General features: G+C 37.5%; 1 protein-coding gene across 2 annotated transcripts; it reads left to right on the forward strand.

The window, feature by feature from the left end:
- The first annotated feature begins 442 nt into the window (after positions 1–442).
- On the forward strand, positions 443–15,613 carry LOC127644813 (gastrula zinc finger protein XlCGF8.2DB-like). 2 transcript variants are annotated; one of them, XM_052128203.1, is made up of 4 exons: positions 443–857; positions 7,109–9,096; positions 9,362–9,503; positions 13,431–15,613. In XM_052128203.1, exons 3-4 carry the CDS (start codon positions 9,428–9,430, stop codon positions 14,528–14,530), a joined length of 1,176 nt encoding a protein of 391 aa, XP_051984163.1. In that variant the 5' UTR covers positions 443–857; positions 7,109–9,096; positions 9,362–9,427; the 3' UTR covers positions 14,531–15,613. The 2 variants fall into 2 exon arrangements, with proteins under 2 accessions (XP_051984163.1, XP_051984165.1); XM_052128205.1 differs by lacking the exon at positions 443–857 and having other exon boundaries at positions 4,508–9,096.
- The last annotated feature ends 3,478 nt before the right edge of the window (positions 15,614–19,091 follow it).

Below are 19,091 nucleotides of genomic sequence, written 5' to 3' on the forward strand. Positions count from 1 at the left end.
GTTTTATCAAATCTACGTTATTGTATTTATTTATTATACTTTAGTATATTTAAACTTCAATACAAGCTGGGTAGCGTTTCATGGCCAAATTATCATAACATTCATGTTATAACCAATATTTAAATCATACACAGAATTATAATTTCATATGATTCAAATAATAACACCCAAGTGAATTATTTAGTAAATATGCTGTATAAAAAATGCTGTATAAATATAAGTAAAGAGTACATTTTAAATGTATCTGTATGTTTTGCCTCTTTATGTGATATGTTACTTTAATCAAGTAATGACTCAGAATTCAGACACTCCTACAAAATGGCGGACACCCGAAATAGTGCACTATATAGTGGGTAGGGGGCAGTTTCAGACACAGCGAGCGTTTTTAATGGGACTTTTATTTTGCTTATCTGAACCGCTGTTTTGTTGTGACGTCATAAGAGTTGCGCCGCGTCCCTTCTCTTGTTTTGGAAAGCGTTCTTTGAGTGCATCATGAATATGAAACGATATAAAACTTAAAATGTCAAAATGACGGACATAACTTTTATTTAGTAATCTTAAATCAATAAAGTTTTTACTCAATTAAATATTGCAGTACGTCTTTTGGTGATAGTTGGTCACTCGTCCTCACATGAGAAACAGGGTCTAACATTGTTTTTCTTTTTCATTCTGTTGATTATTTTCAACATCATAAACGTGATAATGATTTCCAGATGAGGAGGAAAATCTCCAGGTGAAACGACTGAGATCTGTGAGACAAACTGCTGTAAAGATGGAGTTTATTAAAGAAGAGATTGAAGACATCAGTATTACTCAACCATGCACAATAAAAAGTGAAGATACTGACGGACTAAGAGGTGGGTGTCCATTCTTGATTATTTATTAACGTCACTTAGGTAAAACAATTTCATGCCATCTGTTCATCTAGTGTTAGAGGACAGAAAATCATGAAATCAGTAAAAATTACACAGGCCTTGGGAAAAAGTTAGTTCGAACGACATCCCCCACTGCCAAAGATCCAGAATTTAAGCCCGTTTTTTCTTCTTCTCATTAATATAATCCTTTACAGGGGTGCCATGCGCAGCAACTGACGTTATACACCCATAGCACAATCTTTGAACGCGGTAAAGTTAGTTTGACGTTCGACATTCTTTGGACATTCGGTTTTGTAGATGTAAGGGACCGTCTGAAAATTCCATTCACTACGCCAAAACATAGGAGATGTCCACTTATTCATTCAATACACGTGCAAGTTATACATGAAAAATAAAAAAAAAATCTGTAAAATACATTTTCACATTCAGAATGTTCTTATAACTTCCCAGAGGACAGACAGACATACTACAGGTGAGATTATTACAGTATGATCAATTAAATAATTACAGTTTCACTAAATTCACTCATTCACCAAAATGATGTTTTCTCATTGTAAAGGTTGTAGTAACTTCCCAGAGGATGTATGGATTTATTACAGGATAGATTATTACAGTATCATCAATTATATAAATACAGTAATCAATTATTTTATAGAAGGAAAAAAAAAAAAAAAAAATCACAAAAATTATATTTTCTCATTTTAAAGGCTGTAGTATTTTTTTTTTTTTTTTTAAGAATTTTAGGGATTACGTAGTAAATCCTTCTATCCTCTAAAATAGATTACTTAAAAGACTGCCTAACAGGGTACAGTTGTTATACTTGATAAGCAATTTGACAACATGGTCATAAATATTTTCAGTGCATCAAAAAGCGTGCACGTTAGCAGACAAGCTGATCCAGCACAAATTACTTACAAAAAAGTCACCAAAATGAAGTATTTCAACCTCATAATTAAATACAAAATGAGGGGGGAAACTACAAAAAGTTCCACTTTAAAAGAAAGAAAGAACTTGCCTTTATTCCTTGCCACATGTAAAAGAAAGTCTCTGTCTGACAACGGCAAGAATCTTGCCTGAATGCATCGGGGCCTGTCACCTGCTTCGTGAAGCTGACCGAGAGCTCTGTGCACGTACTCTATTTCCAGATGACAACCCGCTGTGTCGAACAAATTCGTAAAGAGCCCATCCAAGAACTTGACCATATCTTGACCTTCCTTTCCCCCTGGGATTCCATCAAAACAAGCATTACTGCATCTGCTTCCATTCTAATTTTGAATGCCTCTTTTAGATGGCTTTTAGATGCCTCTAAGTTTTCCCACACCTGATCCAAATCAGTTTTGGTGGCTGGTGGGTTAGTCTGTAGCTCTTTCTCTGCCACTTACAGAAACTTGATTTTCTTTTCAACCTTGTCTATTCTTGTGATCGCCTCCACATATGTGGTCGCCCAACGTATTTCCATTAGTGCTGCATAAATGTTCACAATATCTTGTATTGTCAAGTAATATTGATTAAAAGGATAATTGTAGCAAAGTGAAGCGGAGCTTGGCATTAGGCAGCCTCCACTCGCATAGTGTCATGTGACTCCTTTTCTTAAAAAGGAACTGAATGCATTAATGATTTGAAAATGTCAGATTCTTGTGGCTGTTCACATGGTCATCCAATTAACAGATGTCACATGTGAGTGATTTGGGCCACATTCACCTGTGGTGAGAATGTTGCCAGAATTACTACCGTAATGACTCTAGAAAATGGGCAACATAATATTCATGCATAATTCTTACACATTTTTAAAAACAAACCGGTATATTCACCTGATTTACAGCCTGTCTGAAAGTTTACATTTGTGAATGCTTAGAATTGCCAACAACTCACCCTCCAGAGTCACCCCAAATTACATCTGGAACATACCAATGCGAATTTGTCACGAGAACGTAAATTTGGCACTCTTGTGAATACGTATACTGCGTATACCAGATGCAATGGTTTATAGTTAAGAACTACTTAAATATTAATATTTTTCCACAACAAAAGCGATTGTATTCCTTCCTGTAAGACATTCATTTAACAGCTGGAATTGTATAGACGATGTTTTTGCTGACTGTCTGTGATTTTTGGAACTTCAAAAGTCAGATCACCATCCACGTAAATTTTAAGGACCTACAGAGCTGAGATATTTTTCAATTTCTCTTTAAATCTGTTCTGCTGAAGAAATACATACACCTGGGATGGTATGAGGGTCAGTAAATGATGAGAGAATTTTCATTTTTAGGTGAACTATCCCTTTAAACATGATATATTTGCTGCCTCAAGAAGCCAGATGTGGCGCTGTTGTGCATAATGCGTGGTATAATCATACATTTATTTTAAGAAATAATATAACTTCCGCATCTTAAACTTGTTTTGTGTTCATTATACAAGACAACAGTAGATATTATTTTGATAAATTCTTTAATTATAAGTTTCTTTGTCATTAAAGCCATTTAATCGTTCTTATTTGCTATGTGTGGGGCCAGCCCGTCATCCTCATTGTCAATCAAGGGAGATCTGCACACTATGATGGCCAGAGGGGCATGTTTGCCTTTGTCCATGAGCCAATCAAAAGCTTTGATCATATGTATGTCAAGCTGTTGACTTGAGCATCGGAAGTTACAGTTCTTGAGTCCAGACTTGCATAGTGCTAAACCAGTACAGTTATATGGCCCTTTGGTGCACAAATATTTCATTTAGTCTCAATTATGAGACCACAAAGTGTATGTATATTTTTTTAGTAAATAATTTGAAATCTTTTTTTATTCAAAAAAGGTTTTGATTTATTAAGTCACACAGTGCAACACCACTAAACCTGCTTGAAATTTAATGTCAACTATCCATGTTCATTTTAGATCTGATGGAGCTGAAAGAGGAAGGTCAAGAACTGAATGAAGTTCAAGAGGAACATCAGTATCAAGAAACTGATCATTTCAAATCAGAAGAGCAACATTTTAATTGCTCACAATCTGGAAAGACTTTCTCTCTAAAAAGAACTCATTCAACAAGAACCAAAACTCCTTTCACCTGCCCTCAGTGTGGAAAGAGTTTTGTGCATAAAAAAAAACTTAAGAATCACATTAGAATTCACACTGGAGAAAAGCCTTTCGCATGCCATCAGTGTGGAAGGAGTTTTACAGAAAAGGGAAACCTTAAGAGTCACAGAAGAATTCACACAGGAGAGAGGCCTTTCACATGTCATCAGTGTGGAAAGAGTTACAAACACAAAGTAAACCTTAATCGTCACATGACAGTTCACAGTGGAAAGAAGCCTTTCACATTCAATCGGTGTGGAATGAGTTTCACTCATAAAGCAGGCCTTTATGTTCACATAAAAAATCACTCAGGAGAGAAGCCTTTCACATGTCATCAGTGTGGAAAGAGTTTCACAGAGAAAGGGAACCTTAATAAACACATAAAAAATCACTCGGGAGAGAAGCCTTTCACATGTCCTCAGTGTGGAAAGTGTTTCAGTCAAAAAGGACACCTTAAAATTCACATAAGAAGTCACACTGGAGAAAAGCCTTTCACATGTCATCAGTGTGGAAAGAGTTTCAGTCAAAAAGGACACCTTCAGAATCACATAGGAACTCACACTGTGTAAAGCTTTTCACATGTCTACAGAGTAGGAGGAGTTACACTGTTTGAAAAGACTTTATAGTTCATGTGAAAATTAATAATGGAAAGATACTTGTATCTGTGTTTTGAATGTGGCAAGAGTTTTGGAGACAAGCAATTTAAAAAAAATTATCTGTGCATTTACTGTGGAGAAAGACCATTTAGTCGCTAGATTATGGTTAAGATTACTTTAAGGGTCATGTCATTCATTTTTGTATTATTATTTCATGTGTGTGTACTGTACTTATATACAGCTCTGGAAAAAATTAAGAGACCACTGCAAAATTATCAGTTTCTATAGATTTAGGTATGTGTTTGAGTCAAATTAAAGTACTGAAAACGTTTCTCCCAAATTCCAAATAAAAATATTGTCAATTAGAGTATTTATTTGTAGAAAATGACAACTGGTGAAAAAAAGAAATAAGCTGCAGTGTTTACAGACCTCGAATAATGCAAAGAAGACAAGCTCATTTTTAAACAACACAATACTAATGTTTTAACTTGGCTAAAGTGTTCAGAAATCAATATTTGGTGAAATAACCCTGATTTTCAATTCAGTCATCACCGATCCTCCACCTGGTCATGGCCTTCAAGCCACAGTGTCTCGCACCCACTGTGGAATATGGTGGAGGATTGTGATGATCTGGGGGTGCTTCAGTAAGGCTGGAATCGGGCAGATTCGTCTTTGTGAAGGACACATGACTCAAGCCATGTACAAGGTTATCCTGGTATAAAACTTGCTTTCTTCTGCTCTGACAATGTTTCCCAACTCTGAGGATTGTTTTTTCTAGCAGGATAATGCTCCATGTCACACAGCCAGGTCAATCAAGGTGTAGATAGAGGACCACCAGATCACGACCCTGTTATGGCTAGCCCAATCTCCAGACCTGAAAACCTCTGGAATGTGATAAAGAGGAAAATGGATGGCCATAAGCCATCAAACCAATGAGTGCCAGGAGTGGCATAAAGTTGCCCAACAGCAATGTGAAAGACTGTTAGCGATTATGCCAAGACACATTAAAGCTGTGATTGAAAATCAGTGTTATTCCACCAAATATTGATTTCTGAACTCTTCTCAAGTTAAAACATTAATATTGTGTTGTCTAAAAATGAATATGAAAACACAGCATCTTTTTTGTTATTTTGACCAGTTGTCATTTTCTGCCAAAAAAATGCTCTAAATTACTATTTTTATTTGGAATGTGGGAGAATTTTTTTCAGTACATTATAGAACAAAACAAAACATTTCATTTTACTCAAACCATACCTAAATCCAGAGAAACTGATAATTTTGCAGTAGTCTCTTAATTGTTTCTGGAAATTGCGCCAACCCGCATCTCAGAATAGCATTCAGAGATGTTATACCTCTCACTACAATTGTACAGAGTGGTTATCCGAGTTATCATAGACTTTGTCAGTTCAAACCAGTCTGACCATTCTCTATTTACCTCTCTCATCATTCTCTATTTAACTCTCTCATCATTCTCTATTTAACTCTCTCATCATTCTCTATTTACCTCTCTCATCAACAAGACATTTCTGTCCACAGAACTGTCGCTCACTGGATGTTTTTTGTTTTTGGCACCATTCTGAGTATATTCTTGAGACTGTTGTGTGTGAAAATCCCAGAACATCAGCAGTTACAGAAATATAAAAAAACAAGCTCTTCTGGCACTAACAATCATCCCACAGTCCAAATCACTGAGATCATATTTTTCACCATTCTGATGGTTGATTTGAACATTAACTAAAGCTCCTGACCTGTATCTGCATGATTTTATGCACTGCTGTCACACGATTGGCTGGTTAGATAATCGCATGGATAAGTCCTGATCACATCTAGTGACACTTAAATACGGGACAATGGGAATCCCTATGCATTCATTTTAAGCTAAAATATGGGCTGTCCTGTCTAAGACGAGACAGTTGAGACAGCTGGCAGCCTTATTAGCATACATAGTTGTTAAAAACGTTTTGAAACCACTCAGTACATTTACATGCGCAGTTGTAACCAAGCTACAACAGCTTTTTGTGGAGTCTAGTTGAAGTCTTCATCTGTCTGTCCATGTATACGTGACAAAATGCATAATTGAAGGAAGGACGTCAAATTTGCTGTTAAATATACATTGTGCATGGGTTGCTAACTTCCAGCCAAATAATTGAATTGAGAAACGAGACATTCTAAAACACCTAGAACATGAAAAATGCTTTACGTGACCTAATGTATTAAAACAATGCAGAACCAAAATAATTTTGACAAAGGAACGACAATAATTTAAAAAGTAGAAAGACAATTTCTTGTTTAGCATTTTCTTTCCTAAATAATGAAGTGCGTACAGCCATTTCTTTTTAAAGCTTTTCTGTTTTTCATGTGCAAAAACAAGACTAAAAAATACATTTGATCAGGGCCACTGTCTTATTATTTAAGCAAACTTTCCTTATAATGGGTGTTTATTGGAGAGAAAACATTTGTATAGGTGGCCTACTAGTCTATTTCTCCATGTAAGAGTGTTGTTTAAATAGAGTTTATCACAAGTAAAATGTAACAACATTTTCATTCATCCTCCTTGGTTTGTCTCTTGTGACAGAACAACCTTCTCCCCTGATGTCAGCGATGCCTCGCCCCTTAGATCAGCCACCTAGGCTCCTAGCGGGAGTGGGTTGGAGAGAGGAGGGGCACGGTGACTATTCCCGTTTGACAGCACGTAATGGGGTACACCTGATGTACGCCTCTCATAGGGAAACTGGTCTCTACCCACTGGCATCTTTATATGTTCAGGAACTTAGCGGGGAGGGTCTGGCACAAATTAGATGCATCACCGGACCCACAGCCCGGATCCTCAGCGTGAATTAGATGCAAACCTGGGGGATTGGAGCATCAGTCGTGGCTGATGGGCCAGGAAGCTGGGTCGCAATTCCCCTCAACCGCCAAGGCCCAGGGAAGCCACACTGCTCAAGTGAAGTCAAATACCCTCACACCTCGGACCCGTTAGGGGAGTGCGTACTGCTGGACCTGGCCCACTATAACTTAGACCTTACCCTTCCTGCACATAGCCCTATTCACCGCGAGGACACTTATTTTCAACACTTTTCCATATGGACATTTTATTCCTTCTTTTCTGTTTATTGTTATTTACAGTAAATGCTTCATCGAGGACTGGAGCCACACCCACTGTGTCTGTCTCTTGCTTACCCCCCCCATAGTGGTGAAGAGTGTCGGGGGAGATGGCGCAGTTGGGAAACAACAGGAATGTCACGAGCCCTCTCGCATGCCATTCTACAGAAAGAGAAGGGAACGGAGAATTCACGGTGATGGTCTCCCAACTGCCTAAAGGGTAATTGTGCCATTTGCCTTGCTGTTGGTTGAAGCTTTCATCTTTAACTCATGTTTCTCTGTCCCTGCCCTGGGGCAAGCGAGAGGGAGAGCTGGCCTGGAGAAATATCTTTAACACGCCCACTCCGACCATATGAAGCGGAGACTAGAGAAGGTTAAGCAGTTCCATTGGAGTGGCTGCGGTGTAGGCATGTCCGGCTCTGGATCCAAGCGAAGGAGAGGAGTAATGGGAGATGCAACCGGGATGACCAGCGAGGGAGGGGATTTGAATGTGACTGAACGACCTCCTCCCCTGATGTCACTGACGCCCCATTACTTGGATCAGCTTCCCTTCCTAGGCTTCTGACGGGAGTGGGCAGGACAGACAACAGAACTATTCCCCATTTGGCAGTGCACCTTAAGTTAATGGATCCTCATCACTGTGGCCTTTGACTGAACACGCCTCTCCTACGGAAACCAGTCTCTAACCACTACCATCCCCTTGTAGGTCCAGAAACGGAGTGGGGAGGGTCTGGCACGAGTTAGATGCATTGCCGGACCCACACACCGAACCCACAGTGCAAATTAGATGTGACACCGCATCGTGCAAGTTATTTTCCTGCTGAGCAGATGGGAAAGGACCCTAGTACCCTCTTTAAGTACTCTAGAAAATGACTATTACAGGCTAGGTAAGCCAATTTTGTATGCCTACAAACCTGACCAGTTCTCTCTGGAGGAATAGGTCAAAATTCCAACAACTTATTGTGATTAGCTTATGAAAGGCTACCCAAAACGTTTGACCCAAGTTAAAACAATTTAAAGGCATTCCTACCAAATACTAACAAAGTGTATGAAAACTTCTAATCCACTGGGAATGTGATGAAAGAAATAAAAGCTGAAATAAATAATTCTCTCTACTATTATTCTGACATTTCACATTCTTAAAATAGTGATCCTAACTGACCTAAGACAAGGAATGTTTTCTGCGATTAAATGTAGTTTAAATTTATTTGGCTAAGGGGTGTGTGTGTGCTAATGTTAAAAACAAGTGGAACTTATATGTCATAAACAGACAAAATGTAAAAATGCATCTGAATTTCTGCATTTGGTTCCCTTATTTCAGTATCTATTTATTCATTTATTTTCTACGTATTTTGTGATATTACGCAGCGTGTTTAACGGGACCTTTATTTTGCTTCTATGAACCGCTGTGTTGTTGTGACGTCATACGAGCTGCGCCGCGTATCTTACAGCTCAAAAAAGGTTTGTGTTTTTGAGCGTATGAAGAGTATAAAACTATATTAAAAGTAACATACATGTTTCTATGTGCTCTATATGACAGATTACTTTGATTTAATAATCTGAATTAATGTTGATTTGTACTTAAAGTAATATTGTAAAGCTTCATGTGAAGTACTTATAGTCTCTCGTCCACACAAGAGAACACAATTATTTACTTTAATTTTTTGTTTTTTTTACTTTGTCTTTCATTCTTTTGATTATTCATAACATCAAAAACATGATAAAGATGTCTAGATGAGGAGGAATAATCTCCAGGTGGAACGACTGAGATCTGTGAGAAACTGCTGTAAAGATGGAGTTTATTAAAGAGGAGAGTGAAGACATCAATATTACACAACCATGCAGAATAAAAAGTGACGAACAAAGAGGTTGGTGTCGATTCTTGATTATTCATTTACGTCACTTGTATAAACACAACGTTAGTTTATCGGGTTTGGGGGTGCAGAAACTCATGAAATAAATCACACAACTAGTTACATCAAAATCATCTCTAAAGACTGCAAAATAGATAATTTTGTTTTGCCAAATATTTCACACTTAACTAGAGAATGCAGTTATTTCGTGAGAGGACGGTTAGCTGTTGCTTGTGAATGATGTGGTCCTGTACAACGGCAAACGTTTTTATTATTATTTTCCTAAGATAACACACATGGTCCAACTCGTTAGTAGTGTGCGCCAAGACTTGAATTGGTTGTGTCTAGTGATGGCAGAAACGAAGCTTTCCGTACTTCAATCCAATTGAACCTGTTGCTTCGTAAAATGGTTCACTGTTTTGGAACGCTGCACTCTGAGGACATCTGCTGGTCACAGGCGTGTAAATTCAATGAGAAAACTCGAGTGATAAGATTTGTCAAATATTTTGATGCTTCATAAAGCACACAAAGCCATCATAAATGTAATCCATATTACTCCAGTGGTTTAATCCATATCTTCAGACATGATTTGATAGGTGTGGTTGAGAAACATCAATATTTAAGTCATTTGTTTTATCAATAATTCTCCTCCCTGCCCAGTAGGGGGTGATATGCACAAATAATGTGAATCTTCAAAAACCGAAGAAGGAGAAAGTGAAGGAAAAATTACTTAAATATTGATCTGTTTCTCACCAACACCTATCATATCACTTCTGGAGATATGGATCTAAACACCAGAGTCATCTGGAGTACTTTTATGTTGCCTTTATGTGAATTTTGGGGCTTCAACATTTTGCCTCCCATTCACTTGCATTTAATGGACCTACACAGCTGAGATATTCTTCCAAAAATCTTCATTTGTGTTCTGCAGAAGAAAGAAACTCAAACACATCTGGGATGGCATGAGAGTGAGTAAATCATGAGATCATTTTCATTTTTGGGTGAACTAACCTTTATACTCAGTCAGTGTTGGACTCTAACTGAAATATTGAATGCTTTAAATCATTTGACTCGTGAGTGTTAACCAACGGCGTTACAAGATCCTTTTTAGGAGGGCTTTTTTATCTATTGTCAATGCCATTTATGTATATGCACTTACATTTGTACAATTGTTAACCTTTTTTGCATTCCCAATAAAACTTTTTAAAAAACTAAAGTTACAGCCTCGATGATGTATGCGGCCGACAAATGCGACCTCCAGAGGAGGAAATTTGTTGGATACATGGTTTAGTACAGGGGTGCTCATTACGTTGATCGCAAGACAACCACTGGTCAATCTCATTAACAGGTCAAACAGCAAAGAGAGTAGAGAGAGAAACTATTCTATGACAAAATTCTTAAAGATCAATTTTATTTCCTCATTTCGGCTCCCACGTGGGTGGATTTCCAAAATGAAGGATAGCAGGAGAAGACTCATTCATATTCATATGGAAAACTCTACCTGATTGGTTCAGGTTATGATTGGGGTAGGGCTATATTTTCTCTGAACAATCAGGTAGCTATCCTGATAAATATTACTGAATCGTCCAATCAGGTATCACTTTCCTTGTGAATATAAATTACTCTTTCTCTGTCACCCTACGTTTCGAAAACTTGCCCCCAGTGCTCTGTTTGACAGATGGCTTCTATTTGTGCTTGTGTGTGTGTGTGTGTGTGTGTTGTACGAGTTCTCATGATAATGCAAATATGCACTCGGTGATGGTCAAATATATTTCAAAATGCCAGTCTTGGTGAGGTATTGATAAAAACACTGTAAGCGTAAACACCGGGACACAAAATATAGACATGCCACTGTCTATGTCATTTAATATTAACATCAACAACAAGAAAACCATTCATTGCTCATGGCTGGATACATTTAGTAGCTTTTAAAATAAAATATGAATTAATTATAATCATACAGAGAAGAGCTGTAATCCACGAGAATGTAAGAATGTTTACTTTAATACTTGATACTCCTGTTCGAAGTTTTTTAATTTTCAGCATCATGAAGTTGGCTAAAAGGTCTCATCCAGTCGCACGCTATGTAAAGGTCGAAAGTAATTCCAGAAACAATGAGAAAAAAGGTGAGTGAAGTGCATCAGTCTAGTGAAGGGTTACAAAGCTATTTCAAAGGCTTTGGGACTCCAAAGAACCACAGTGAGAGCATAATCTCCAAATGGAGAAAACTTGGCACAGTAGTGAACCTTCCCAGAAGTGGCCGACCTTCAAAATTCCTCCAAGAGCACAGTGACGACTCATCCAGGAAGTCACAAAAAAGCCAAGGACAACATCCAAGGAACTGCAGGCCTCTCACATCAATAAAAGTCACTGTTCATGACTCCACTATCAGAAAGACACTGGCCAAAAATGCCATCCCTGTGTGGCGAGGTGAAAACCACTGCTAACCCAGAAGAACATTATGTCTTGTCTAAATTTGTCAAAACATACCTTGATGATCCTCAAACCTTTTAGGAGAATGTTCTGTGGACTGATGAGTCGAAAGTGGAACTGTTTGGAAGATAGGTGTCCTGTTACATCTGACATAAATCAAAAACAGAATTCCACAAAAAGAACATCATACATACGGTCAAGCAAATGTGATGGTGTGGGGATGTTTGCTGCTTCAGGGCCAGGGCAACAATTGATGGGAACATGACTTCTGCTCTCTACCAGAAAATCCTAAAGGAGATCGTCCGGTCATCCGTCCGTGAGTTGAAGCTCAAGCACAACTGGATTACGCAGCAAGACAATGATCTAAAGCATAGGAGTATAGGAGTAAGTCCACCTCTAAATGGAACAAAAGAAGCACAATTCAAGTTTTAAAGTGGCCTAGTCAAAGTTCTGACTTGAACCCGATTGAGATGCTGTGGCAGGACCTTAAACGGGCAGTTCATGCTCGAAAACACTCCGGTGTGGCTAAACTAAAGCAGTTCTGTAAAGAATAATGGGCCAAAATTCCACCACAGCATTGTAAAAGATCTGCAGTTATCGGAAGCGTTTGCTTGCCGTTGTTGCTGCTAAAGGTGGCACAACCAGCTATTAAGTTTAAGGGGGCAGTTCGTTTTTCCACATGGGTGATGTACATGTTTGGAAACTGCCGATATCCACCAGCAAGGTGTGTTATGATTGGTGGATTAAAAACTTAATGTGATTAGCTAAAGAGGATTTCCTAAAAAAAATAAAATAAAAAAAAAAACAATGCAATTTGTGAATTGAAACCTGGCAGGGAAGTCTCAAAATAGCCACACATGTGACGATTTACAAATGCAGATTTAACAATCCATAAATAAATGTAACAACATTGCATCAACATTCCTTTGATGCAAATTAATTCAAGAAACTGATAGATACGTATTTGGAAAAACGTTTTGAATTTAAGTTAGAAGTATTTGTGTGGACAATTGGGGAAATATTTGTGCTTTTATTTGTGTATTTATGAATTGTATTATGGATTTATGAATTGGATTTTGTGAATGTGATCTGTCCTGTGCATTTATGAATTTTATTTGTTAAATATATTCTTTCTGAGATCGTTCTGGCTCCATAAATCCCCATGTAAATATTGCTTTATTATCAAATCAGGAGGTCTGTGGCAATTCCCAGCCCTAAAGTACAGTATGTATCTTAAGTCCTCTAAATTCAAACCTCTTGAACCAGTTCAATTAATTTTTTTAACTTTAGTCTTTTTGTCTAAATCAGTTAATTTAATGGTGCTGTGGTGCAAGAATGAAGCTGTAAAGACCAAATATTCCATATAGTCTCAATTATGAGGTCATACAATGAGCATGTACACATTTTATGGACAATTTGGATTTTTTCTTTTTTTAAAGGATTCTTTGTCACCCCATGTCATCTACCAGTTTAACCCAATTTCATGTCATCCACTCATGTTCATTTTAGATCTGATGAAAGTGAAAGAGGAAAGTCAAGACCTGATTAAATTGGAGGAGAAACATCAGTATCAGATACCTGAATCAGAAGAACAACATTCTGGAAACAATTTTTCACCAAAAAGAAGTCGAAGAATAAGAGCCCAAAATTATTTCACCTACCCTCAGTGTGGAAAAAAGTTCATGCAAAAAAGAAACCTTAATCGTCACATGAGAATTCACAGTGGGGAGAAGCCTTTCACATGCCGTCAATGTGGAAAGAGTTTTACACAGAAAAGACACCTTAAGGATCACATAAGAGTTCACACTGGAGAAAAGCCTTTCCCATGTGCTCAGTGTGGAAAGAGTTTCACAGTGAAAGGGAACCTTAACAGACACATAAGAATTCACACTGGAGAGAAGCCTTTCACGTGTCATCAGTGTGGAAAGAGTTACACACAAAAAGGAAGCCTTAATGTCCACATGAGAAGTCACACTGCAGAGAAGCCTTTCGCATGTGATCAGTGTGAGAAGAGTTTCACAGAGAAGGGAAACCTTAATAGACACATAAGTACTCACACTGGAGAAAAGCCTTTCACATGTCATCAGTGTGGAAAGAGTTACAAAGTTCCAAGAAACCTAAAAACTCATATGAAAATGCATTCTGGAAAAAAAGTTTCACCAAAAAGAAGTCGAAGAACAAGAGCCCAAAATTATTTCACCTACCCTCAGTGTGGTAAAAAGTTCATGCAAAAAAGAAACCTTAATCGTCACATGAGAATTCACAGTGGAGAGAAGCCTTTCACATGCCATCAGTGTGGAAAGAGTTTCACAGTCAAAGGGACCCTTAAAATACACTTAGGAATTCACGCTGTAGAAAGAAATTGTGTATGCCATCAGTGCGGAAAGAGTTTCACACAGAAAAGGCACCTTAAGGATCACATAAGAGTTCACACTGGAGAAAAGCCTTTCCCATGTGCTCAGTGTGGAAAGAGTTTCACAGTGAAAGGGAACCTTAACAGACACATAAGAATTCACACTGGAGAGAAACCTTTCACGTGTCATCAGTGTGGAAAGAGTTACACACAAAAAGGAAGCCTTAATGTCCACATGAGAATTCACACTGCTTAGAAGCCTTTCGCATGTGATCAGTGTGAGAAGAGTTTCACAGAGAAGGGGAACCTTAATAGACACATAAGTACTCACACTGGAGAGAATCCTTTCACATGTCATCAGTGTGGAAAGAGTTACAATGTTCCAAGAAACCTAAAAACTCTGTCTAACATTCTGGAAAGACATTACAGCAGTGATCAGAGTGTGGCAAGAGGTTTGCAGAGACTAGTAATTTCAAAAATCATCTGTGCATTCACTTAAGAAAGGCCGTTTAAATCTGCGCTATGGAACACAGAAAGAAGGTCCGCCTGTCACGTGAGCAGTCACACATTTCACGACAGCAGCAGCAGGACATCGGTCTCTGGATGGATGTTTATCAGTTAACTGTTTGGCGAAGTTGTTTACTTGATATAAAGCTCAGATATTTTTTCTAGTATGGTTGCTGAAGCTTATATTGGTCGTCATGTTTTAATGAATGGATCCTTACTCATGTGTTTACAGATCGCAATGTATCTACATTTTCCAGTGAAGTTAATGTAACATGTTTACTAATATTATTAAATTAGTTCTGAGTTTTCCGTAAGTGTGTATGCTCGCTGTTTTCTCATTCCTTTTAACCCAGTCACAGAGATGCACAAGTTATCATTTTCCATTTTCCTTTTAGCAGATAGCCTGTTTAAAAGCCACTATAGGTTACTACAAGGTAGTTCGCCATGAATATATACTGTTATCATCTCAGGTTGTTTATAATGTTACGATTTCATTGCACGGTAATGAACATAATTTTTTTTAGCATGTCTCTATTATACATTTACTGCTAAAGAAATGATTAAGATAACTTCTTACTGGAATTATTACATAGCATATGCCTGCATATTATTTTCATGTTTAACAAAATGCATTTCATGGGTCATTCCTGGGACTCCGTAATATTTCAGCTCCCCAGAAGTTTTGGTTCACTAAAATAAAATGTTAAAAGCTTTTTGCAAGATGTTGATATGTCCATTATAAATAATGAAAAGTATTATTGCATTAAAATATGCATTAAAATCTTTTTCATAAAATCATGCCTTACTATCTTATACCAAGCATTTTGTAATGTCCTGAGGCACTTCACTGAATTTGTACCTAGATACATGTGACGTCATTCCACTTTCTTCAGCAGCGTGGTGCAGAAACAGGTAAGAAATGTCATCATTTGTTTTCATATTTGGAAGTGTATTATAGTAAAATGCTATGTTCAAGCTTAACAACTTAACCCAATCTCATTAAATTAAGATAAATGTCATGCATGCTATGCGGTCTTCTGTCCTACACCACATGAGGAACAGTGGCCATTTTGAGCAGAAAACAACTCGGTCACACACACAACCCTGTCACAGAGTGTTTCACAACATAATATGAATACTGTAAGAAAATTATGGATTTGGTCAATATATATTACACATTACAAATTATAGATATTTACTTGAATGAAACAAGTAAAAAAAAAAATGTATGTGGGTGTAGTCAAGTGGCGGGAGAGTTGTAAATGGTCTGCACTTTTAGCGCCTTTTTAAACTTAACGGTATTTAAAGTGCTTTACGCTGCGTCTCATTCACACACCAATGACGGCAGAGCTACCATGCTGGAAGCAACTAGGGGTTCACTTGCTCACGGCGTCTTCGGCATGTGGAGTCGTGTGGGCCGGGAATCGAACCGCCAATACTGCGACTAGTGGCCGACCCACTCTAACACATGAGCCTCAACCGCCCCTTGTGACAGTGTTGAGACATCCCGAGCATATTGGTGGTGGCTGAGGAGAGTCCCCTGTTCATGATTGTGGAAATGCGTTTTGATAGCATTGTCATATAAGCGCAATATAAATGTAACGTTTATTCATTCATAAAAGGGACACGGTGGCGGGGAAAATAAGAAGGGAGGAGGAAAATATTACCGATGCTTTTGCGTGCTCTCTCAAAACATTTGCGTTCACCTGAGAATCTTTGCGTTCACTCACAAAGTGTTCGTGTTTCCCTGAGAAAAATCTGCATTTTCGTTTAAGTTCTGATTAACTTTGTGTTCTCTTGCAAGTTATTGAATTCTTATTTTTTTCTTATACTGTTTTACCATGTGCAGTTCATAGATGTACTTTTACTTGAAATGTGTTTATTGCATTATAGACTGAGGCTGTACAAACGTAATAAAGTCTTCAACTGAACTGATATCAGTCATATCATGAGTTTCACCTCTAAATTAGGTAAGTGTAGTACAATACAAACAGTTATAGTAGATAAAACACATATATTTACAGTACTTAACCCTTGTGCACTGTTCAGCTATTTTTGACTGAAATCTATTTTGTTTAATAAAAATGCGATACTTCGTCTGAGTGACTCGATGTTTGGTTACTTTTCCTAGATTTGCCATCTGAACACACACACACACACATACAAATTTGACTGGATTTGATGTTTAGGCGCATGTCAAAAAAAGAAGCTATGTTTGTGTTGTTTGCAGTCACATTTGACCAACTATAGGAAATGAAAGGGTGAGACAATAACACAGAGCATTTTTTTAAATTGTAAAATAAAATCAATAATTCAGCCACAATGTAGAACACACACAGACAGAAATTATTGGTTGAGACTATAACATATCCACAAGAAGGGAGAGTATGATTTGTAACCATGGATTTTCATGTTTTGTTACCTACACTTATAACATTCATGAAAGAATGTCATGTTTAGTATAGAAATGCTCGCTTGGTTACATAGAGGAAGCTGATGATTTTTCTCATCTCTTCGTCAGATCACTGCATGCTCTGCTCTTCCTCTTCAGGTCTTCTGCTCTTCTGACTGCTCAGACTTCGCTCTGACTCTTCCCTCAAGGTCTTCTCTGGATCTATTCGGAACCCGATCCATGCCATTTTAGGTCCAAGGAAGCTTGGGACTCGAAGTCCCGAGGATGCCTCTCAATCTCTACGGTTCAGAGAAGGCATCACTTCAAAGCCAACCTCATCATTCATACAGACAATAAATATCCGATCTTCCAGAGGTCCAAAACATCGACGGAACGAACTTTTGACCAAGAGCCAAGCAACACAAAGAACGCAAGGAAACACCATGACATGGAAGTACATCTCTAGTATTGTGCTCATAGTGCTGGTGTATTAGTTGAATACTTTGGGTAATCCGATAGCATATCTATGTAGACTCAAATAAGGTTAAATGGTTCTTAAGGCATTGTCAGAAGACACCATAAAGTTCAGTTTCACTGTATTGATAATTTATTTATCATTCTGTCACTACTCACCAACCTGTCTCATGTGTTAGATTAGATTTATGTTTAGAATACCAATAAAATTTGTCTGTATGATTTGACTGTTCTATATTTTGATAAATAATCTCATCCTTGTTTCTAAAAGATTTAGCTTCAAAGCTGTACCTAAATATGTGTGATATTATTTTAAATAAGCCTTGAGCATAATATTACTCCAATAAGAGAATTAATCATAATTCACTTATTAAAGCTAATTCCTTACAGTAGAAATTGTGAGCGGGTACAACGAGATGTTTAATGGTGGAGAATTTTATTCAGAAAAATAATCTAGTTATTTATCTAATTTATAATAGTTGTCGAATGCGACTAATTCCATTATATATTTCATTTCATAATAATGTAGAATAAGAACAGTTTAATTTAGTTCTTTCCCACAGGGGGCTGAACATTTTGGGAAGATATGGGGTGGACATGTTTTCTTTAGTGCTGGCTCAAGTAAGAACAGGGGAGTCATTACATTGATAAGTAAACATCTTCAATTAAAATGTCTCAAACAGATTAATGATAAATTAGGAAGAGGCATTGTTGTTTTAGTAGAAAGTCAGGGGCAAAGGATGGTTTAAGATAATATTTAGGCACCTAAGGCTGATGATCAGGGCTTTTTATAAGGGATGTTGCAGGCCGCTGGCACCCCTCATGATATAATATTGGGAGGAGACTTTAATCTTTTGATGGACTCAGTCATTGATCATAGTGAACCAAAAGTGTATAAGCCCCACAGAGCAACACTGATGCTTCACAGGAAGTGTAAAAATCTTGGTCTTACATATATTTAGAGACATTTACCCATCGGGTAGGGACTGTAAATTTTTTTCATCAGTACATAAGATATAGTCTAGAATAGATTTTTTTTATATATATATTTAAGTCCCTGATTTCATCTGTTGTTGATTGCTCAATTGAAAACATTTTATTCTCACAGTAAAAATTCACACGGGCGAGAAGCCTTTCATATGCCATCAGTGTGGGAAAAGATTCACAGAGAAAGGGAATCTTAATAGACACATAAGAATTCACACAGAAGAGAAAACATTCACATGTCATTAGTGTGGAAAGCGTTTCAAGCTTAAAGAGAACTTTAATCATCAAATGAAAATTCACACTGGAGAGAAGCCTTTCACATACCAACAATGTGGGAAGACTTACATTGTTCAAAGAGACTTAATAGTACAAAGTTAGTACATTCATTCTGCAGATAAATTTCATCAGTATTTTGAGTGTGGCAAGAGTTTAGGAGACAAAAGAAATTAAAAAAATC

This window comes from Xyrauchen texanus, chromosome 6, assembly GCF_025860055.1.
Source record: "Xyrauchen texanus isolate HMW12.3.18 chromosome 6, RBS_HiC_50CHRs, whole genome shotgun sequence".
NCBI classification, from domain to species: Eukaryota; Metazoa; Chordata; class Actinopteri; order Cypriniformes; family Catostomidae; genus Xyrauchen; species Xyrauchen texanus.